General features: G+C 40.0%; 1 protein-coding gene and 1 non-coding gene across 2 annotated transcripts in view; both read left to right on the forward strand.

The window, feature by feature from the left end:
* Positions 1 to 590: 590 nt before the first annotated feature.
* Positions 591 to 24,321, forward strand: part of zmat4a (zinc finger, matrin-type 4a) — a 125,175-nt gene continuing 101,444 nt past the window's right edge. The window contains exons 1-5 of the mRNA XM_029163503.3: positions 591 to 720; positions 1,992 to 2,093; positions 6,089 to 6,178; positions 11,692 to 11,848; positions 21,686 to 21,907. Of these exons, the coding sequence (XP_029019336.1) occupies positions 634 to 720; positions 1,992 to 2,093; positions 6,089 to 6,178; positions 11,692 to 11,848; positions 21,686 to 21,907 (658 nt within the window). The 5' untranslated portion in view covers positions 591 to 633. The remainder of the gene's footprint in view (positions 721 to 1,991; positions 2,094 to 6,088; positions 6,179 to 11,691; positions 11,849 to 21,685; positions 21,908 to 24,321) is intronic.
* trnan-guu (transfer RNA asparagine (anticodon GUU)) lies at positions 23,763 to 23,836 on the forward strand. The gene has a single exon. It is a non-coding gene; the product is annotated as a tRNA-Asn (tRNA).

A 24,321-nucleotide genomic window follows, 5' to 3' on the forward strand; every position in this document is an offset into this window, starting at 1 on the left:
TAATTCTTCACAGGTGTGTCCAGTTTACTGAAGGAGGTAGGTTAACTCAAAGTAATTCCAACGGCAACCGGCCTAATCAACCTCATGCACAATAAAAACACATACAATAAAACATGTAAGCAATAGATCATGCAGTTCAAACACAAGTTACATATTACAATTAAACACAACACAAACCTGTTAATAAATCCATAAACCAATATAAATTAGTTCATTCGTGACATTTTCGTACCTTCTACCACACCCTCTAACATCCTCATAATTACAGTGCCCTAGTATCTCATGCCAAGTATGGGTATCAAAACAACTGTATCAATCAAGCTGTAGTGGCTACAGATATTGATGTGTGTGTGACATAATTTCTCCTTTTGATCGCCCAAAGACTGCAGAGAAAACTTGACTGGGGGGTCAAAACTGATCCAAAGCGAGATCAAACTGTAGCTTTGGGTGAAAGAGCAATGCTGATAAGCTATGAAACATGGCCAGTAGTCAATAAACACTGTATGGAATGAACAGCCAATGGGAGCCGAGCAGGGTGGAGCGCAAGCGGCAGACTGTACTACTGTATAGTACTGCTGCCAACACAAGGCACGTCTCCCACTCAGCCCATCTTTATTCAGCATCCTCTGGTTAATGGATTACACAGTTTCCCTCCAAGTGCAACATCAGCTGGCAGTTTCCCCGACACACTTCTACCAGGGCTACAGCGTGGAATTACAGGTACATCTGCTTAGAATCCACTTGTCCCGGGTTCTTGTTTCTCCTCTTCTCTTGCACTGTGTGTGATAGGACGTGTACGTGAGTGCAGAGGAGTGAGTGTTACTTTATGTAGATTCTGCAGAGAAAAACATGGTATTCGTGTTGCATGCTGATTCTTGTTGCGTGATGGCGCTGAGGAGGAGACGAAGGGGAGAGTGGCAAAAAAAAAACATTAAAAAGCTACAAATCATTTCAATAATGTAATTTCAATAAGTTTGCTGTATACCTTTTCTAAGGGTACATTGATATCATAATTCTGTTAGAAACAGAGCACCTGTATACCTGTATTACCAAAGCTGCATAATTTTTTATCTTTTGCACAGTAGATGAGAGTTTGTTTAAATGGTTTCATTTTTTAACAGGGGCTGTGCTTCTCTCCTTCAGCAATGGTCCAACACATACCTAATTTAAGATTTAAGATTTTGTTGTGCAGCTTCAAGCAGAATTTCAACTGTGCTCTCTACACTCCATATGCCTCCTTCTGCCCTTAAGAAATGTTACAAAACCATTACCACCTCCTTCTGGAAACCACAAGATGGCCCCAACTCGGCACTATCAGAACTCCTGGAATTTTTACTGACAGACAATGAAAGTTATGTACTAAAAGCATCACAGTTCAAATAACCTGATATAGATAACACTCTTTCAACTATTTCTGAAATAATCTCATGATTTTTCCACATACTGTATATTCAGGCCTTTTAGTCAGTCATCTTGTTTTATTTTAATTTAAACTTTAACTGAAGGAAAAAGCACCACCATTTCACTTCTTGCTGTCTGTGATTTGTTATTCCCCTTCATGCTTTTTTACTGCCTTTTTTGCCATTCTTGTAACTTGTCAATTTCAGCTCAACTGAGATGAAAATATTTATGAACAGTGCAGAATTTAACAAAGAGCTTCAATAATTATTAGTAGAAGTAGACAAAGAATAGAATAGAATAGAATAGAATAGAATAGAATAGAATAGAATAGAAGTAAACAAAAATAAATTCTTGCATCCACCTAGAAAAACCTAGAACAAATATCTGTATCAAGTGTACTTGAAGTACTTGATTCTGTCACATCTGTTAGGAGCTGGGCCAGGAAAGGATAGAGCAGTAGAGGTCAAGACATCAAGAATCACTTGTTTCCATTGATTTGTCAGCTTTTATTTTATGTAGCCAAATCAAATCAAATTTTCACATGTTGCATTCAGATCCTCACACATATTCACATTTGTGTCTTTCTCCAGATGAAGTCAACAGAGGTGGACCAAGGACTTTTCACAGACAGCTACTGCAAAGTGTGCAGTGCTCAGCTCATCTCCGAGTCCCAGAGGGTTGCCCATTATGAGGTGACACCGCACACACACACACACACACACACACACACACACACACACACACACACACACACACACACACACACACACACACACACACACACACACACACACACACACACACACACACAGCTGTGTACAGTAAGAAGTCAAGAATATTATAAATATAAATCATTTTAAGTTTAATGTTCAGATTTTGCCAGTTTATTATTGACACTTAAGCCTGCTATTTTTTTTATTTGGTTAACTGTTTCCGGACACCTTCTTCTATGTCCTGGTTTAACTTAGTGTAGTAGTTATAGTTTCCTTATGCAAAAGGTGAAACTGCAAACAAACTACATTACAAAAGTATATTGGGGAATAATTTACTTATTGGTTACTGTGGGTGTGTTGGAAAGTAAATAGTGCACACATATTCTATCCTAATCCAAAACAAACACTCTAAATGATCTTATTGTGCCTTGGTAAGATGTCTGGACAAGACACTAAACCCTTGGCACCCCAAATGTACGCTCTGGCCCAAGGCAATTGGGAATAATAAAATGTATAATTTTTCTACATTTGTGATTAAGTTTAAGAGTCAAAAGCCTCACTAGCAACAAGAATAGTGATTAAAGCAGTAACTTGGTCACCTTACTCCTGCCTTAGCCTGAATCACACTTTTTCTCTGTCTGTGCAGATACTGCCTTTCAGTCATTTTAGTCCTTTTTAGGACCGGTGAGTCGGACCGGTGAGTCTGACTATACACTAGACGTGTTATGGATCTACAATATAGATCTATAATAACAAACAGACAGACAAACAGTTGAAAAGACTAATATTAACACTCTTGTCCACTCTGAAGTATTATTAGTGGTGTCTGGTTGCTTTTTAATTCAGAATGTGGACAAATATATTTGTGACCTTATGCTACTTTGCAGTTTTTATTGATTATAATTGTTGTTCCTGTTTCACTTTGTTCAAACTTTATGCTGCTTTGTACTGGGATTACTTTCCCTCTGCAACTCCTAACCAATCCACAGTATTTGCTGCAAGGTGTTTTGTTTAGCACTGCCTTGGAGTGCTATTTAAAGTAATAACTGCCCATGGATAAGAAGAGAACTGCTTTGTTTTCAGAAGACAGGAAATAGCTGTACCACTGCAAATAAAATATTTATTTTGTTATTGTGTGCTGGATGCTGAATACAGCACTCGGCCTGTTGCCTTCTGGAGATGGGTTGTATTGGATCTAGGATGAGGATCTAATGCATTATGACATGTTTGGGTCATAGTGATGACAGTAGGAACAAGAAGACAGATGCATGGAAAAAGACTTCCATTGTGTACATGTAGCGTTATCTTTAAACTAGATGACAACAAATATCTGAGCATTAAGACTATGATATAACTTAGAAAACTGGTGGTAAGTGTTTTACTGGTTAGAATGTAAACAAAAACCTCCTGTTAGCATTCTTATTTTTAATCTCCCGTCCTTCTTGTGTGTACCTCCGTCTGTGACAGCGATCAAAGTGTGCAAAATAATTTCCCTCCGGGATTAATAAAGTTTTTTGAATCTTGAATCTTAAAAACAGATCATCACAAATTGCAAATTAACCTGTTCAAGGATTCAGTACTTTAACATGTTTAAATCATCCAGTATATAAGGCACAAGTTGTGTAATGTATAGGTGAATCTGGCGATATGCCTTAAATGCACTATGGGGAATAATTTTATAAAAGAGTATTAACAAATGTTCTGAACAACCTTCATGTAACATATACAGTATGTGGACTGATATACAGATGGAGCAGCCTAAAACTGCTAACTGACTAATAAGTGGTTTCACTGTGGTTTAAGCACTGTGTCACTAGGATGCCTGCATGAATGTGATCCCCCACATTGACGTAGTTAATGCATAGCTAGGTTGTTAACTTGCACAATATTGCCCGCTATGCATTGGGGATGGAGCAGTGATGTCTGATCCAAGCACACAGATAGAGGACTGTAAACAGATGTGGTTTGTATATAGATGGCCAACTTTAACTCTAACTCTTCTGAAATCTCACTCCACCTTAGTAAATTTCATTCTAAAAGCATTTGCATAAATACTTACTAAGATGTATATTTATTGAAGTTATATTTCAGTAATGTTTAATTAGTTTTTATTGTTACAAAATATTTACTAAATTTTACTTATTCTACCTAGGCATTTTTTATTTAGTATGTATTTGCGACAATACCTTCTTATGTTTACTTATGTACAAATGTTATTTAAATGTTAATGAATGCATTATTTAAAAGAATTACAGCTTATTCCAAAACAGATCAGAGAAATATTTAATTTGCGAAAAGTATCAAACCACAGATCAAGTTTCAATGATAAGTGTTCATTCGCTTTTTCTGAAGTCATGAAACTTTGCAACAATGGTGGGCTCTGGCCATCCGGTTGTTTGCCTCCCAGTCAATGGGTGCAATGGAAAATGATTTTATCCACAACATCACCTAGAAGCTTGATCTGTTAGGATGTTTTAGCTTCCACATATTCCTCCACCTGTTCTGGAATCCCAGAGAACACCAGGTTGTCTGATGGTGCAGGCCTGCATTTTTTTATTAGCACTAGCTGAGCCATGTCCTCTGTCAGGGATTGTACCTTTTCCTTTCAGGACTTTGGAAGCCACCTGCTGCTGATTAAATTCGAGGACCTCTCTGAGGGCCTGGAACTCTTGTGAAGAATTCTAATGCCAGACACACGTCTCAACTTCTCATTTATAAACTCCAGGATGTCAGCTATAGGTGAATCAGACCTGCCAGAGTGGCAAGATGATCAATTGTTTTTGTAGGTTTTAAGTAGAGATTATATATTTATTGGCGGATTGTGAATCGAGCTGTTGTTTCTGCTGGTTGCGCACCACCTTGTTGACTTTCTCACACTGGTCCCACAGATTCTTGCACTTTCTTCAACGTTCTTTCAAGGTTAGCTCTTTTAAAGGTAATACAGCAAATTCACTCTTTCAATGCAGGTTCAACACAGACTAAAACAACTCATGTATTCATCGAGGTTCAACTTATCAGTGTTTTGCTTCCAGTGTGAACACAAGGCACTTCACTTGCTGATTTCATTAAAATACTTTTAAAGTGAATATACACCACTGAAAAGCAGCCTGTTATAAAAATGGTACATTTTATTTGCAAAAATGTTTAACATTGATCATCTATGTTCAGAGAAAAGAGAAAATGGCAGTAATACTGTACGTTTTGTGGATGAAAATGGTCCCCACCTAAACACCCAGAATGCATTGCAGTCTGACGAATCTCTCAAGCGTGCTTGCACATATCGTTACTCCTCCAGTTTACAGACAAACGTTCGGAAATTGCTTTACATTTTCATCAAAAGGTTATATTTAACAGTGTTTAATAAAGACATAATTTCTAAGTCGTTTAGCAGCCTTTAGATTTAGACCAAAGCAAATAAAAACGGAAATAATGTGAGTTAGGATTTCTTTTGCAGCCCGGTACCAATTGACCCAAGGACCAGTATCGGTACGTGGCCTGGGTGTTGGGGATCACTGTTCCAAAGGATCCAGGTGGACGGACAGAACCATGCAGTAAATGGGAGGGGTGTAATTTGACCAGTCAGGCAAAAATACACTAACCTAGAGTAACCCCCCCCCCCCCCACACACACACACACCTTGGCGCCTGTGAATCCGAGTGTCCTTTCACTCTTAAATACTACCTGAGATCATTTAAGTAAACCTCCATTGAATATTGAAGTTTTCCTTTAAAGTGCATTGGATGGTTGGGACAAATGACCTATATGGATTGCATGATATCAATGTTACTGCTAACAAAAAAGACTGAAAAAGTACTACTGTATAATCATTCACTGAGAACAATTATATTAACTGCCATGTCAAGCCAACTAATTGCAGTGTTCAACCGATTGGCTGTTTGACAATTCATCATGTAATATTTATCAAAGAAAGAAAGAAAGAAATTAGAATTTTTTTCTTCTTTTCTCTTTGCCAGAGTCGGAAACATGCCAACAAAGTGCGGCTGTATTACATGCTCCATCCTGTCGATGGAGGTTGCCCTGCAAAAAAGCTCAGGACAGACAATGTGAGTCCTATCTACTTCGTACTATCTTGCCTGTTTCCCCACGATCTCAGTTATCGCAATTATTACATATCTGACTCGCATGGAGCTTTTGAGGTTAATGGATTTTCCTGCCTTTCCCAACATGACTTCTACCCCCTACATTTCTCCTCTTTCTCATTTCTTTCTCACTGCTTGTCTTCTTTTTCCTCTCCTCCTCTCCCATTTCCTGTCACACACCATTGCTTGTCTGTTTTCCCCAGTCCTTCATGCCTCTTTTTACCTTTACTTCTGTTTATTCACCCTCCTCGCCTCTTTTTTTCTAAGTACTATGTATTTCTTTTTTATCTTTGTTTGCTCTACTTTACTCTCCTTTCATTTTGTCCCCTTAGATTTTTTTAATTTTAGTTATTAGTAAGTAGTTACAGCTTTTTAATCACTATTTTACTTGGCCTTCATTTCTCTCTTGTTGTTTTCCCAGCTTTGCAATACTAGTCTTTTATTTCATTGTTTTAGATTAAGTTTTCTCCTGTCTCTTCTATCTCTACACATTTCCCCAATATTGCATTTCATCTACATTTGTCGATGTTACTTGAATTTTTTACCTCTTTATTATTAGAGTAGACCTTTTCTTTTCCTCCTCCTATCTTCCTTTCTCTTCCCTTGCATTCTGTTCCTTTCCATAATCATTATTCTGTGACTGTTTCTTTGACATGTGTGCATGTTGTACTCTATTCTGTCATAATCTCCCTAATGTTTTAATCTCTTGTACTCAAACTGTAAGTCAGAGCGATGCTGTACAGTACATTTGTCTGACTATTTTTTGCTTTGATGTTTTAAAAGTTTTTATTGGAAGTACTAAAATATTTCTTAATTAGGAAACAAATTCTATGTAGATCATAGAAATTATCTATATAGAATCTCTAATTTATAATCACATTTTTTTCCAGCAGAAGAAATTTGATACAACTTGGCATACTGTGATAACAATAGCATTTTTAGTACTGTATGTCAGTAATCGCAACTCTTTATTATTTTTTTGCCATTTGCTGTTTTATTTCCTTTTTATTTCCTGTCTGTTCCTGCCTTTTCATTTTCTTTAGTCTTACCATGCATAATGCAATCAAGCATTTAAGCTACAGTACTCACCCAATTCTTTGCCAGGTTGTCTGTTCTTGTCTCCCATGCCAGTCAGCATTTCAGCACTCATATAAGTCCTGTCGGTTGTTTTGGTTCCAGTCCCTGACCTTGCTTTTGTCTTGCCCCTGTTGGTACCTCAGCCTGGGTATTAGATTAACTGTTTTTGACCATTCCATGTCTGACCTCGTTTTGCCTACCGTTCTGGAACTGTTTGCATTATAGCTCCTCTTTAACTCGAGTCCTGTCTCCTTGGGTCCGTCACCTCGTGTAGGTCCTAGGCGGTCGCCTAGGGTATGAGTAGAGTGCGCAAAAATATGAGCTCGCTTAGGGCGCCTGCTTCGCCAGGGCCGGCCCTGACCTCGTGCTCCTGACAGAACAATCTGGCCACATTTGTACCCAGCCTGTCAGATTCTTTTTTTTAAGTCTGTTTTTTTGGTTTGTTTTGAGGAGTTAGTTTTTTTGCAATGCCTTGGATTCTGCCGGGCTCAACTTGTCCGAGGACTTCTGCCTTTGCTACGTTGAGTTTCTGAGGGACGCTAACGAAGCGCCCTTACTTGAAGCCAGGTTAGAAGCACTCTATGAGCTGGACAATATTGTTATGGACGAGCAATGGTGGCTCAACTACCCAGGAGTGAAGGATCTGTGGTATAAATTGAACACCATTCATAGAACTACCAGAAGGCAAGATAACAGATGTGGAGGACAGCTACCAAATACCGTGGCCAAATGGTAACCAGGAAGAGGCTGCTAGGAAAACAGCAACCACTAGGTGTCATAACTCTGTGTTTTCAGTCATTGTTTCTGCCATTTCCTGTTTTATTTTCACGCCCCTTCCGGTTTAGTTCTGTTCTGTTCCTGCTTAATTACTTAGTCATGTGATTCACCAGCTGTGGTCAATTGGTTATTTATTCAGTGCTTATATACTCCAGTACCCCCCCCTTTTTGTTTGCCAGACTGACGCATGTTCACACCACTTTCCAGCATTCTTGCTTCCCCGTCCAGTCCGGGGACCGTGTTTCAGTCCCTTTCTGTACCTTTGATTGTGCCACGGATTCATGGTTTTTGACCTACACTTGTTTGACCAAGTTTTTTCCTACCATTTGGAATTGATGCCATTGAAATCCAGTTTTACTTAAGCCCTGTCTCCTGAGCTGTGCATTTGGGTCCTTCATTCCTGTCACTCCTGACAGGACTGTACTGTAGCCTTTGGATCCCCCATCTTGACAGGTGACAGTTTACACATTCTCCCAGTACCTGCATGGATTTCATTGGGGAGCTTCCTCTCACACACCAAATGCACATGTGTTAGGCTAATTGATGATACTAAATTATCCCTTTTGTATGTATGAATGGTAATGTTGTCTGTATTTGTATCAAAATGAACTATCCATGATGTGCCTTGCGTCTTTGCTTCAAAAATGGAAAGCTGTAAAATAAAAAAATGAATGGATGGCCCAAACTTCTAGAATCATACTGTATCTTTTAAAGTATAATAAATGTGTTCTCAGTTGAACAGATCAAAGTTTAATGTTTGATGAAATTTCACTTGTAGAGATGTAACTTACAACTTACAACAAAAAAAGAGAACTACCAGATCTCAACTGTATTTCTAAAGACATGACATCTTAATTTATCTTGTTAAAGAAATGCTTTGCATCAGCTACTCGGGAGTGGTACCTCAGAACCTTAGATACTTTTTGCTAACAGCTGACTGTATAAATTTGAATGGTACATGATCTAATTAGATGAACATATGTCTACAAACCTGACTAGACACTAGTCAGTTTCATAATTACTGCTCCATTAGCCCAGATGAATTATTTCTGCCAAAATAAAAAAAATGGTTAATTTTTAATGTCACAATGTGAACTACTAGCAATATACAAAGAAAAGTTAATATGCATTATAAAGGTTAATGGAGACTTGCAGTTGACTAGATCTGGTGTTAGCTTGCCAGTTTATTTAACTGCCAGATGGCATTAAATCATTCCTGCAGTGCTTTCATTGGATCCCAGTCACACTTGGAGATGGCACAGGTGTCCTGCATTGCCTTGACAGAACAAGAAGTGACTGCAGTCTTATGCTTCATTGCCTCGACCTCTCCTTGAGCAATATCCAGCAGATTCGACACAAGTGTGCATACACACACTTACAGAAAGTACACAAGCTTCCTATGGCATATATGCACACCAAATCAGTAGTATAGTCAGGGAAAATTAGAGACAGAATGAAAATAGGGCCTGTGGAGGTTTAGGTTCACTGTGAGATCACATGCCTAGGGCCACCATGCCTTCCTACTAAAGAAATAGCTTCAGGTTAAGGTCAAATGGGACACTCTGGGACATATATTTTGCAGTCATCAGAAATGCCTCCTCACCTTATCTCTAAGGGAGCACCCAGCCACCCTACGGAGGAAGCTCATTTGTATCAGTGATCTTTTCAAACCAGACCCCCTCCGGCCCCTGGCTGCGCCTAGAAATGCATAAAAATTGAACTATAAAAAACTGTAATGACTAAAAAATGTAACTCTTATTGACTGTGATATTGTCCATCCATTTTCTAAACGCTTATTCCCATGCTGGTCGCGTGGGGGGGGGGGGGGGGCACTGTGATATTGTAATATATATATTATATTAGAGGGCCACATAAGATATTAAATATTTTCTGAGCACTGAAGTGTCAATCACCTGCTGAAAGGAGCTGGGAAAGGCATGGTGCAGTTTTTCTTTGCTATATTGCTTTAGTATATTCTGCACAGCCCTTTAGATTTGAACCTAGGCAAAAGTGGATCCACATTTTTATTCAGCGAGGTTCAACTTCTCAGTGTTTTGCTTCCAGTGTGAACACAAGGCACTTCACTCTTGAGCTTCTTAGCAATAAAGGGGATGAGTGTAAGTTGTCACTCCATTAATCCCTGTGTAAGACCATGTCTTAATAAAAAGCACTATCCCTGCAGAATGTACAGACAAGCAAAACAGGGGTAGAGACCCAGTTGTCCAGCTTGTACGTGTGGGAAATGAACCGTTTAAAATGTCATTATCCACAGCCCTCGAATGGCAAAGTTCCAACAGGCCAGTGTGTACAATATGCTTGACTGTCAGTCTGGCCACAAACAACTTTCCACTGCTTCATTAATTACATTTCCCTGAAATTAGCTTCTCATTTATACAGTTTTAGTTAGTCATGAAATTGTGGTCCCTTTCTACAGTATTTGAAGATGGACTCTCAGTGTCTTGTTTATTTTGGTCTTCTCCTGAACATAGTTGCTAGTTATATATATGAAATCTTGCAAATATAATGCTCTACTGCTGCTCTTTGGGTAGTTGAGGAGGTTTGTGCCCGTGTATGTGTACACAAGTGTGATGAACAGTTTGTGGAGGATAAGGCCAAGGGTGGGAGGAGGCACTGCACATGTGCAGCAGTGTGCTTCTGTTATGATACACTGAAGAATTAACAATGAAGAGTTAAGAATGTTACACGTGCTACAGTGCCATCACTGCAGTGGCCATTACAATGGCTAAAATTATTACGTTTTATTGTATTTAGGTTTTACACACCATATCAACTTTTGAAACTTGGGTTGTATAAAATTTTACACCTGTAATTATATTTTTTCAAATATTAATTTCTAGACCAGTAAAGCAAACACTGCAGCATATTGATTAGTTAAACTCCAGTGGTTTTTGAATCCTACATTTTTTGGTGGTGTGTTTGCATCATAAATGTTTATAGCTTTGTTATTGTGGAGAAACCAATCCACACTCACATATGGCACAGTGGTACTTGGAGTGGTTTTAATTAGTTTTTTTTTCTTTTACAGGATAATGTCAAATATAATTTATTCATCACGTATTCAAATTGTATTCCCATTCATGTGTTCAGCTAAAAGGCACAACTGGGTTAAACAGAATAAATGGTCTGAGCCTTTTAATTCAAAGCAGTTTGAAGTTTTCGAAGCAGCAGTTGATAAGTTTACAAACTTTTGGACTAAAGCAAATGAATTAAGGTATGAAAGCACACTAACTCTGAAAGTGAATCCTTCCTTGGCCCTCCCTGATTGAATTGGCAGAGTGCTATTTTGTTCTCCTACATGGAATTTAAGAAAAAAGGAGTATCCATCAATAATGCACATATGGTGGTCCAGGGAGTTGTTGGCTATCAGTCATACAGTGCTGGCTCTAAGATCATCCTAATAACAGTCTTATTTTTTGTATTTTATATCCTTTTTTGTATCTTGCTAAAATTTAATTCCCTGATTGTTATGGTCTAACCCTAATGTGAAGTGGTAGAGAGTGTGTTTGATTGAGTCATATTTTAAACTTAAGGAAACTAAAATAATGTTTTCATGGACTCATAAAAAATTGATTTAGGCTAACTGTATTTTCTTTTGCTTTTAGGGCAGCAATGAGGGCGACGTAGACAAAAATAAGTGCTGCACATTGTGCAACATGTCCTTCACCTCAGCAGTGGTGGCACAGTCACACTACCAGGGCAAAGTCCACTCCAAGAGGCTAAAACTCCTACTTGGGGAGCAGCCTGCCATTACAACCAAAGGTAAAGCCCCTGCCTTCAAAATGCAAATTACAGATGCTATAGTAAAGGATGTTCACTGAGAAGTGAACTAGTTAAATAATGACTAAAGATTTTCAATAATCATATTCAGTAACACTTACTGTAGTTCAAACTCTATACATATCTCCATCACTTCTTTTTGAGCAGGAGGGGTTAGAATTATGTCCTTTAAGCATTTTAGATAAATTTCATAATTCATAATTATGAATGTGACTCGTGTTAATTCAAGTCCAATTATAAAGTATAGAAGAATCAAAATATATATCCAACAGTTTAACATTGAAAAAATCCTGAGGTTTTGTATTAATATTGTTAAGCCAAAATATATACATACATACATGCATACATACATACATATGTATATACATACACACAAATTAACATCAATTTAATTTATGTGTAAATACATACATACACTCTTGTACAGGGTACACACTTGTACTTTACTACACAGCTGCATACAGTAGTGTCTGTGCATGCAGTTTTTTAGATTTAATCACTGTTTTTTTTTCTTTATTTTAGGATGAATTTAAATCCACCAACACATTACTGTTCCTTGAATATACTAACAAACTGGCAGTAGGGAGAATAATGAACAAAGGTTTGGGGGGGAGGCAGCAAATGAGTATTTTCAGAGTTTTGCGGTGTTTAACACCCGTGGTGGAAATTCCCAATAAAGAAGCTGATAAGAGAGAGTTGTCTTTTGTGTAATTTATTGTAATAACACGAAAGCATATGGGGTGCCAGTCAGATGTGGCGGAGCTATGCGTACTGTTTGAGGTGTTTGAGTCCACGTCACTGATCTAGGATCATAGGGGATGGAGTCAGTTTTGCACCCAGCGATCATTTAACGTTTACTTTTAACATTTACATTTATATGTAACATTTACATTGGCATTTAAAATTTACATTTATATTTAACATTTACATTTAGACCTTTGCACATTTAACTAAATTTGAGAAAACATGTGTAATTTAATTAAATGTGAGAAACTAGTTATAGGTGCTCCTTTTACATTCGGCACCCCATAAAAGCAAAGTAAAACATCAATGCTGATTGTACACATCAACAACGCAAAAACCAGCTGGGGAGATCCATAGACCACGAAAGTACAGTGCAAAGATCCCAAAATGCCTATGTTGCTCCTGGCTTTTGTCTTTTTCCTGCAGGCTGGACTGTTTCTCTCTGTTCCAATCAATTCACATATTACCACCTCATCTGTCACCATATTTGGAGATGTTTTGCATTTTTACACCTGGTACCACTGGTGCTCACTATCAGAGAGAAAGATAAATAAAAATCAATAGACAAAGAGAGAGAGTTTCTTAACCTTGGTTCTGAGGAGTCAGGTAGGAGCCAGATCCAGGAAGAACCAAGCAGAAACAACCATAAAATATAAGCAGTATTAGAAACATGTCAGATACATAAATACTGATAAGATGTGCAAATGTGAATACTGTACATCAGCCTTAAGCCATGTTTGTTTACCATAGCTTGTTCAGTCATTTATTTGCACTTCACATTTGTGTTTTTACTATATACTATCAGATATCCACAATCTTTTCATTTTCTTCCTTTTTTATTTTGTTGAGATTTTCTGTCAACTAATAAGGTGGGGCATTTGTATAGTGGTATTATGTGAAGTATCCTGCATTACTGTAGCTCTCCCTCAACCCATGCAGCCAATTTACTTCTCATACATCAATCCATCAATTTTCAACCGCTTAACCAGGCTGGGTTGTGGGGGTAGCAGTCTGAGCAAAGTGTTTCAGACTTCCCTCTCCTCGGACACTTCCTCCAGCTCTTCCAGTGGGACAACCCCAAGGTTTTCCCAGACCAGCCGAGACACATAGTTTCTATCCAACGTGTCCTGGGTCTACCCACGGCCTCCTACCAGTGGGACATGCCCGGAACACCCGAAGGCATCCGAACCAGATAACTGAACCTCAACTGGCTCCTCTCGATGTGGAGAAGCAGCGACTCCACTCCGAGCTCCTTCTGGATGACAGACCTCCTCACCTTATCTCTAAGGGAGCACCCAGCCACCCTACGGAGGAAGCTCATTTGTATCCGTGATCTTTTCAAACCAGACCCCCTCCGGCCCCTGGCTGCGCCTAGAAATTCTTTCCATAAAAATAATGACCAGAACCGTTGACAAAGGGCAGTCCTGCTTCTCCGGTATTAAAATTTCAGTCAATATACTGAATTCTGAGTCCTGTGATACCCTTTGCTGCAGCAATGCTAAAATTGTTACAGGGTGGCAGGAACTATGAGGTAAGGACCAAACGGACAGCTCAGGGACAAATCTTTAACTTCAGCATTGTCCACCAGTGGCCTTTGCTGTATTTAGACTTTTTATCTTTGTGCTTCATTTCTTTATATGCATAGTGTACATGCATTATACTTATTTTAACATAATTTGTAGGGAATACTGCCTAATCCATTCAGTTAAAATAAAAGCTCCTCTCTGCAGACTGGATACCTGAGATGTTACAGTACAGTACAGACAAAAAATAGAAGTTCTTACAGAAACACAACAACCTGATATTCTAGATTTACAGAGAACTGAAATGTTTGCAAATTATTAAATCTCATCATTTAACATTTAGTTTACCAAACCTCAGAACATTGTGATATTCTCCTTCAAAAGATCAGAAGCCAGTTTGCATATGGTCTTTACAAGATCCCTTGAGCACACAGAGAGAATAGCCTTTTGCTGGCGAGGTCTGCTAGACACTAACACTTTTAGGAGAGCCAGATTTCTCTTTAAACGGTGACATTATTATTCTATTGTCCGGTTAATACATGTGGGTTTAGTCATGGAGTAACAGTCCACTCCTCAATCTGAAACGATCTGGGCAGTGTGGTGTCAAATCCACCAATAAGAAGCCGTGAGGCGTCTTTGTTGCATTGTCATAACGCTCTATAAAATAAGCTTTGTGTCTGGGAAAAGTCTGCTGGGCCAGCACAGATGTTTAAAGTTTATCATGCCTGTTTATGAAGAGAACAAAATGCGTTGAATTCAAAGACCCTCAAATCAAAAGATCCTTCAGGAAGTCACCCCTGGCCACGAGCCGGCTCAGGGGCTAGTAAATATCAGGGCAAGGAGGCTGGAGCGCAGCAAGATACGGGATAGAGTTTCTCACGTTAGCTACAAAGGCAGGTTGGGACGCCACCACGTTCTGAGATGTTTTCATCTGGGGACTTTCATGCTGGATGAAGGATTGCCTAGCTGCTCGAGAGCTGCTCCGGGAGCTGGACGGACTAATCGCATTAGCCACCAAGATCGACTACTGTCGTTGGAATAGCGATCTGCAACAGCGTGAGGAGATGCACGCGGTGGAAATCCCCAGGTGGAGCAACATGAGCGAACGAGGGAGTCCCCACCCACGCCCGCTAGCACATTCGTGTCTCCACCTTCTCCTGAGGAGCCCATGCAGCTGGGGCGTGCATGACTGACAGACACTGAGAAGAGATGGTGACGAAACCTGGGGCTCTGTTTGTATTGCGTCCAGTCTGGCTACTTTGCAGTGAGCTGCCCGCTAAAAGGGCAGGCTCACCATTAAACTGGAGGTGTTAAATAATGCTTCCACCCGTTTGCTTCCCACAATCACTCTGCAATCTGACTCAAACTCTAATCAACAAGCTGTGTTGATTGGCTTGGGACGACTCCAACGCTAGTCTAAAGGATACTAAGCTGGCGGAGAGGCTGGGAGTTCCCATCTTCCCCCTGGCTCCGCTGTGAAAGACCACGGTGCTAGATGGTCTGCGACTTAGGAGGATCACACACCACACTGGTCCGGTAACTTTGTCTTTCCCTGATTCCCACTCTGAAAAGATCACATTTCTTGTTGTTTTAGCCTGCTATCACCCAGTGATTCTTGGACATACCTGGCTGCGTCAACATAATCCTCGTCTCAACTGGAGAAACGGTGAGATCGAGGAATGGAGTCTGGCTGCCGATCTGGTTTTGGAGTCGTTGGACGTGGATGGCATTCCAACCTGTTATTTGGATCTTCGTGCCATGTTTAGTAAGTAAAAAGCCACCTCGTTACCTCCTCATCGGGACAGAGACTGTGCCATTAACTTGAGGCCCAGAGCTGTGCCTCCCAAGGGACGTCTTTACCAGCTCTTGCCCAGGGAGAGCGCTGCTATAAAATGGTACCTGGAGGGAGCCCTGTCGGTGGGATTTATTCGGCCCTCGTTGTCATGTCTGTCTACCTGTGGACACTATCAGGGTTACTATTTCCTGTTTTGTTTTGCATTACTTCCAGTTTGTTGTTTATCTATGTCGCCATGATTACCTCGTTTTTTGACCCAGCTTGTTTTGACTGCCGATTTGCCTGCTCCCTTGTATCATCACGCATTGTCTCTTGTTCAAACACTGTGCTTTACTCTGGAACCTGCTGTTTGAATTAAAACCAGTCAAACCTGCTCATTGGCTTCCTGTGCCGTGCATGCGAGTCCGGTTCATCCGACCACCTAAAAGAACAATCTGGCCAGAGATGGACCCAGCTGGCACCGAGTGCGCTCCGCCCTCCAGGCTCAGGAGCAACGCCTCAAGGAGCTTGAAAGAAGGACCGATGCCGCACTCCTGGATTTGACTCGCTGTGCTGCCCGACAGGAGAGCTCCGCGGCGGAGCCAAACTCACTGGTCAGGGGTCTGGCGGAGATCCACGGGCGGCATCTGCTCAAGCTAGTGCTGTCAGTCACCCCTCTGCACCGGACGTCAGCTTGGTGGCACCGCAACGACCGAACAAATCAGTGTGCATGAGTATGTTTGCTAGCTTCTCAAAGGCGCTTAAGCAGATCTTCCAGGAAGTGGCGCCCGGGTGAGAGGTGGCTCAGAGATTTGATCGGTGACTGTGGAGCAGCGAACGGGAGCAGCGAGTGGAGTCAGCCTACGGGTTCCAGTCGCTGCTGTTTCCGGATCTGGAACGGGAGGGTGCAGGTCCCATCAGTTCATGCCTTCCTTCGCCGCTGTCGGCAGACCTGGCATACGGCTCGGCAGGCCATGCTGTTGTCCGGTGCCTTTTGTCTCGTGTTTCATGTTAAGGGTTTTGCCCGTTGATTACGGATTGATTAATTTAGTGAGTAGGGGGTTTAGCTTTGGTTCCTGTGTTAGCAGTGATTTTTAGTTCAGTTTAGGTTCTGAGCTTTTGAACTGTCCTCGGGTCGTGCGTTTGGGGTCTTTCCCTCTTCCTCCTACTACCTGGTCAGCAGATGCGGCCAGATGAGCGTAAAGGTTCAGTATTAAACCAGGTGTCCTGTTCGGCTCGGTACAGACCAGTAACTCCCCGCTCAGAGCGGGCGTTCATTCTTTCCTCCGCCTCCACTGCATCTCCTCTCCTGTCTCTGTACCCGGTCAAGCCACGCTGGTTCGGAACCGACGGGGGGAGTTTGTAACAGTATGATGCAAATGTAAAAGCATTGAATCTAAATAATTGGTAAATAGCCCTGTTCTTATTTTAGTGATTTTCCACCTAATGGTACTCAAAGCGCTTTAATTTGGGGTTCAGTGTCTTGTCCAAGGACACTTCAGCACATGACTCAGCAAGCCAGGAATTGAACCACCAACCCTATGATTGTTGGCCAACAGCCCTACTTCTTGAGCCTTTGTCGCTGCTTTACTGCACAGTAAGCATACCACAACCCTTGTATTGCATCAGAAATAGGAAGTAAATAAACCATTCCATTGTGGACTGTTTGTCCCTTGACTAACCATTACATGGCTGCCAGTTATCAAATGTGGCATGTGTTCTGTCTTCATGATTCGATGATGATGAATCAAGACCATGGGGTAAGTATGACTCATACAATAGTGCACTGGTGATTCCTTCATAAAATGTATTTTTAAATATCAATGTCAATTGTAACTGCCTTAAAAAGCAGCAATCCTTTCAGAGGTTGTTCCTTTTACTGTACTGTAACACTACATATGTGTCTAAAGCTTATGAATCTCCTTTTTCTTGTTGATGCTTCAACCTATAATACATCAATAAAACAGTCTTTTCTTCAAACTTGCTACCATGCAGAGGTGATACCATCTGCAGCTTGATCATGCTGTTGAACCTTACATTCTGAACTGAGCTGAGGCGAAATATAACACTTTCAGGTTTTTGATCCTGCTTTTTTCAGAATAAGCAACTCCACAATTGCTCTAATGGTGGAGAAAAGGGTTTCACCCTTTTGTATGCCTGTTGGATTATCCATAGTACTGCAGAGCTCTCCTGCTCAGCATGTTATAAATATCTGCTGCTCAGTATAGAACTTAGAAGACTTTAGATATAAATGGTGCGCTTCTAAGCAGCACGATTAATATTAAAGCAGCATGATTATATTGAACTAGAATAATGCACAGACATAACACAGCACAGACACTGATGATGATAAATTACTTTCATATTAAAATATGTTAAGTAATATTTGATCCCTGGAGGTATCTGCATCATGTTCTCTCTACATTCTCGCGATAATGTCTGCCAGATATCTGCTTTTCCCTGTCATTGTACCAACATTACAAGTCCCTAGCCTCAATTCTACGCAAATTTTATGCTGGATGCCCTTCCTGATATAACTCTATTTATCTGGGCTTGGGACTGGCACAGAAGTCACTGGCTTGCAACCCCTGTAGCTAGATTTCCTAATATTCATGAATATTTAAAATAAAGATTAAAATAAAGTTTTTAAATTGAAATAAGTTATAGTTTGCTAATTTTAAAAAAAGATATTGTTTGCAGCAGTTATCTGCAGAGGAATTACGTGATATTTCAGAGTGATGTTTACATTTCTTTGACAAAACCAGACTAGAAATTTGTGTCTTAAGTTGAGCTTTCTCCCTGTAAGCACTGAAAATAATGGCATGTAAATTTATCACTACCCTTAACAAACAAGAACTCTGAAAGCAGTTTGGAGTTTTTCTCTTTTTCTTTCTCTTTGTATCAATTTTTCCTTTTCCTTTTATTTTCTAGTTTTGTTACCTCCACATTAAATACTTTAGTCTTTCAGTTCCCCACTGCTTTTGTAGTCTCTCGTTCAGACTGTTATCCATGCATATGTTCTGCTTGGTAATTGCTTGACTTTTATGCTGTGTCTAAAAAGTTTTGATGAAATAATACATTGTTATATTAAAATCAACAGCCTAGCAAAAAGCTTCATTTAATAGCTGGCAGAAAGACTAGAATGTGTCAGAATGTTCAATTGCTTTATTGTATTTATTGTATTGGTGGATGCACACCCCTGCCTTCTGACTTACATTTGTCTGAGCAAGGCATTCAATCGAAATCACCTTCAGGGCTGCTGTTTTGTAGCTGGCCTCTGATCTTCCTGCTAATGCAACTACAGCGATTTAATTGAATCTGACAGCTTACATTGGCCCATTATTTACAGAGGTCACCCTTCACAGATTCAAACCCTGTTGAATGTAAAAATCAAATGAAAATACAAACTCTGCTACTGTACTCCTGAGCTCTGACTCACAGAAGAACACAGTAAAATGCTTCTAGAATAAAATAGAATATGTAATTTGTAGCCAGTACAACGAAATTGGGTGCAAGGAAAAATAAAAATCACAAATCACAATATATAAAAGAGCACATATTGCACATTTGACAGACCTTAACCACATGAACTGGAACTGAGCTGTTCAGTTTGCATATAGGTCCAACTCCATATTTACAGAGACATAATTAATTAATATGTCTAAAAGAAAAGGCTATTGGTGCTACCACACTGAGTACAATACAAGGTTGTCTAACTGAGAACAGTGTGTTTGAGATGTGGTACAGTGTTGCCCCCTTATGAGCTGTTCGGTACAACTATTGCTTTTAAGTAGAAGCTATTTTTTTCTATGCCTCTTCTCTTTTGTGTTTGTTGCCAGTTTAAATATTAATTGGCGTTATAGAATGTAATTTAGATAACACTAGATGTTGACTTGGGAAGGGGCAAGCACTTGTCATGAAATGCAGGGGACGAATAACCCACATGCACAGCGCATGACCGGACTGAGTGAATGTTCACTTGATAACGACAGCTCCAAAAACAACAGGCAATCTCGAAGTCAGACAGGCAGGAATCAAAACCAGTAATCGAAAACCTCCAGCAAAGGTACAAACAGGGATGCAGTCAGAAAACATGCACGAATCAAAAACCATGGACTTACTAGAAGTCCATGGTCCAGACTTACTAGAAAGGCTGAACAATAGAGTGCATGAACAAACAATCTGGCAAGGAGACAAGTTGAGTACTGGAGCTTAAATAACCTAATGACTAATTGACAGCAGCTGAGAGTCACAGTATAGACAGTAAAGAGTGAGTTGACTGGAACGGAAACAGGAACTAAGCAGGAAGTTGTCAAAATAAAACCGGAAATGACTAGAAACAAGGACTGAACACACGACTCATGACAGCACTGGAGTGTTAAAGTTAATTAGGTTGATATTGTCTTCTTATTTCATAGAGCTCTGGGTCCATTTACATTGCCATTAAACATTTACATGTGTTATTTCCTGTTTTATTTTGACCATTTCCTTTTTAGTTTCTTTTTTTTTCTAGATTTCATTCCAGCAGCATGCTCAATATTTATGTCCCGCCCGGTTTTATTTGGTACAGTACTTCCTGTTTTGTTTCATTACCAGTTCTCACCACACTCCTTGTCACTCTGTCAGTGTTACAGTCACTACAGGAAAAGAGAGCAAAGTAAACTCATTGTGGTAATGTGGGTTCTAGCCCATGTGGATATTAAAGGGAATGAGTGGGTGGACAGGGTGGCGAAAAGAGCAACAGAGCTCTGATAATTGAGTGTGACAAATACAGGAGAGAAAGGGAAGGAATGGTATGATTATGAGGGGAGCAGGAGTGAAAGAAGTTGGCCTGAGGAGTGTTTTGGAAGCTGGGGGAGCAGGGACCATTTGTTTTTAAATGTCACTGAGGATGCAACACGCAGTTAAACCCCAAAAAAGAACACCACTCCTTGCTAGATTGTTTGATCGTGTTCCTTTGTCAACTTTCCAGCGTTCATGCCCAGTAAGTCCTGTCGTGTACCAGTTCCGTGTCTCGTTTTGACCTTGCCTTGCGTGGCCCCTTTGTTCTGTTTGTTTTTTACTCTGCTTTTGTTGCTGAACCTTGTCTGGAGACTGACTGCCTTTGCCTGATCCCTGTCTGTACCGCTGCCATCATCTAAGTTAACCTGTGGACTGACCTCTGCCTGTTTGACCAATGAGCTTTGAGGAGATTGAGCAGTCAATCTCCACAAGCTGAGATCTGTGTGTGTGCTACGTGTGGGTCCTCACCTTACTACTCCTGCCGAGCGTGACACAAGGCTGTTGTGTTGTTATAATATTTCTTTTTTTAATTCTAGATTTCATTTATTCAGATGTAGCAATTCTTCTCAGGTTCAAAAAACAAATATCTTCATTTTTGTTTAAAGCATAAATCAAAGCAAGCATTTCTATAAATGAAATGGCTGTTACTTTAAATGTAGTTTTAAGCCTTTATTATTCAAAAACTCCCTCAAACTGTGTAGCAGGATCTTTGGATTATTTCTAGATTATTATTTAAACCTTTTTTGGTAGAAAATCTATCTTTCATCTTTTTCTGGCATTTTAAAATGTTTAAGTTAAAACATAAGTGGGAGATCTTACCTTTTAATTTTGTTATATGATTGCAAAGGTGCCCAACTTGTAATGCTTTGTGTGTGCTACACACAGTAACCTAGCCAATTCGGATTTATAATCTCTCACATTATTCTTTTTTTCATTAATTGCAGCTTTTGTCTTTTCTTTTTAAAACCACTAGGAATTTGTGTTTATTTTTTTCAGAGACATCCCACAGTCTGGTAAAAAGCTTTACAGAAACCTCCCCCTTGACATCCCTGCAACAGCGCAGAGACTCAGCCCGCTACTGCCAGTTATGCAACGCCTGGTTTAACAACCCCGGCATGGCACAGCAGCATTATGATGGCAAGAAACACAAGAAGAATGCAGCCAGAGCAGACCTCTTAGAGCAGCTAGGCAAGACCCTTGACATGGGAGAGATGAAAGGTATGGCGGCATTACTTTTTCTTATTATTATATCCTCAATTCATTGCCTAGTGTTTGAATACATTACTGTTACATAGACGAATGCTCCTCTGTACTCTAAAGTTACATACAAATAACAAGTACTGGTAAGTAAGCTAATTCATTGTTTAAAAACCTCTTGGATGATGATGAAAGTAAATCTGGCAACATTCCCTTGTCTTGACCAAGGACATGTCAACAGAAAGTAATGCTTTTAACAGCCTCAACATGAAGAGTGTATACATTCAAGTCTTTAGTTTTAACAACTACATAGCCAGTGCTAATTAGAACCTAGAGTAGTTACAGCTGTACTTGAAGTCATTGTAACCTGTACAATGAAATGGAGTTAATTGATTTCCAAGCATACTCCCTGCTCAGCAAGAAGCTTGCTTTTTAAGTTACAGAAAATAGTGAAAGAAGGGAAATACCAGTTTTCCCACTAAGTAGTCTTTCAAATGTTGTAGTTTTTCAATCTATTTATTTTAGTACCGGCAAACTGTAGCAGCCGCTTCTTGCCTTAGGTTTTCAGACATTTTGTGACCTTGGCAAGATCTATTGCCGGCAGCCAAGGCGCCAACAAAAACCCCAGAAAAGAGGTTTATAGTGTGGACTTTGATTTCTCTGCTTTTACAAACAGTATATTCTCAAGGAGCCTAAGCAAAACTGTTACAAATTCCCCCTGTACGGTTTTGAATTGCTGGGGCTTGACAGGACCCAATTGTAAACTCCCCCTGTTGGCCGCGACGGTTGTGACAGAAAAACTAGCGCTGGAAACTACAGCGCTATGTGTGCACTTGCACACAGCTGTGATCACGTTGTGCTATCAAGAACACCTGGTTCAACACTGAACCTTAACGCTATATATAGAATAAGTCTTAGTTCTACAACGGTTAGGGATCATGTGTCTCTGTGGCGCAATTGGTCAGTGTGTTCGGCAGTTAAGAAGGCTGGTGGTTTGAGCCCACCCAAAGACGTGTAAAGTCTTTAAACATCATGTACAAAGAAAATTTCACCAACACCGTTTGACTCACCTTTTTCAAACACTAGTCATTGGAAATATCCTCTTCCCACATCGTCTTGAATACTTCTGAACCACCAGCATTCTGATTTGTAAAGAATAATTCATAGTTCTACAACTAACAAGCACTCGACAGCACCTAATACTTATTGTTAAGAAATAGAGGTCTAAATCAAATATAAATGCAAGGGTTTAGTGTCTCTGTGGCGCAATCGGTCAGCCAATTCGGCTGTTAACCGGAAGGCTGGTGGTTTAAGCCCACCCAGGGACGTGTAAAGTCTTTAGACATCACATACAAATTAATTTTCGCCAAAGCTGCTTGATGTACATTTGTCAAAGAAAAGTTATTGGAAATTTCCTCATCCCACATCGTCTTGAATACTTCTGAACCACCAGCATTCTGATTTGTAAAGAATAATTCATAGTTCTACAACTGACAAGCACTCGACAGCACCTAATACTTATTGTTAAGAAATAGAGGTCTAAATCAAATATAAATGCAAGGGTTTAGTGTCTCTGTGGCGCAATCGGTGAGTGAGTTTGGCTGTTAACTGGTGGTTTGAGCCCACCCATGGACGTGTAAAGTCTATAAAAATCATTTACAAAGGAATTTTTCCCAACACCGTTTGTTTCACCTTTTTCAAACACAAATCATAGTAAATTTCCTCATCCCACATCGTCTTGAATACTTCTGAACCACCAGCATTCTGATTTCTAAAGAATAATTCATAGTTCTACAACTGACAAGCACTCGACAGCACCTAATACATATTGTTGTGTAATAGGGCTCTAAATGAAACCCAAAACAAAGGGCGAAATGTCTCTGTGGCGCAATTGGTCAGCGCGTTCGGCTGTTAACTGGAAGGCTGGTGGTTCGAGCCCACCCAGGGACTTGTAAAGGCTTTAGACATCACATACAAAGTAATTTTCGCCAAAGCTGCTTGATGTACATTTGTCAAAACAAAGTTATTGGAAATTTCCTCATCCCACATCGTCTTGAATACTTCTGAACCACCAGCATTCTGATTTGTAAAGAATAACTGATAGTTCTACAACTGACAAGCACTCAACAGCTTGAAATTGAGGAAAATTTCTCATTCCACATCGTCTTGAATACTTCTGAACCACCAGCATTCTGATTTGTAAAGAATAATTCATAGTTCTACAACTGACAAGCACTCGACAGCACCTAATACTTATTGTTAAGAAATAGAGGTCTAAATCAAATATAAATGCAAGGGTTTAGTGTCTCTGTGGCGCAATCGGTGAGCGAGTTTGGCTGTTAACTGGTGGTTTGAGCCCACCCATGGACGTGTAAAGTCTATAAACATCATTTACAAAGGAATTTTCCCCAACACCGTTTGTTTCACCTTTTTCA

This window comes from Betta splendens, chromosome 9, assembly GCF_900634795.4.
Source record: "Betta splendens chromosome 9, fBetSpl5.4, whole genome shotgun sequence".
Taxonomy (NCBI): Eukaryota; Metazoa; Chordata; class Actinopteri; order Anabantiformes; family Osphronemidae; genus Betta; species Betta splendens.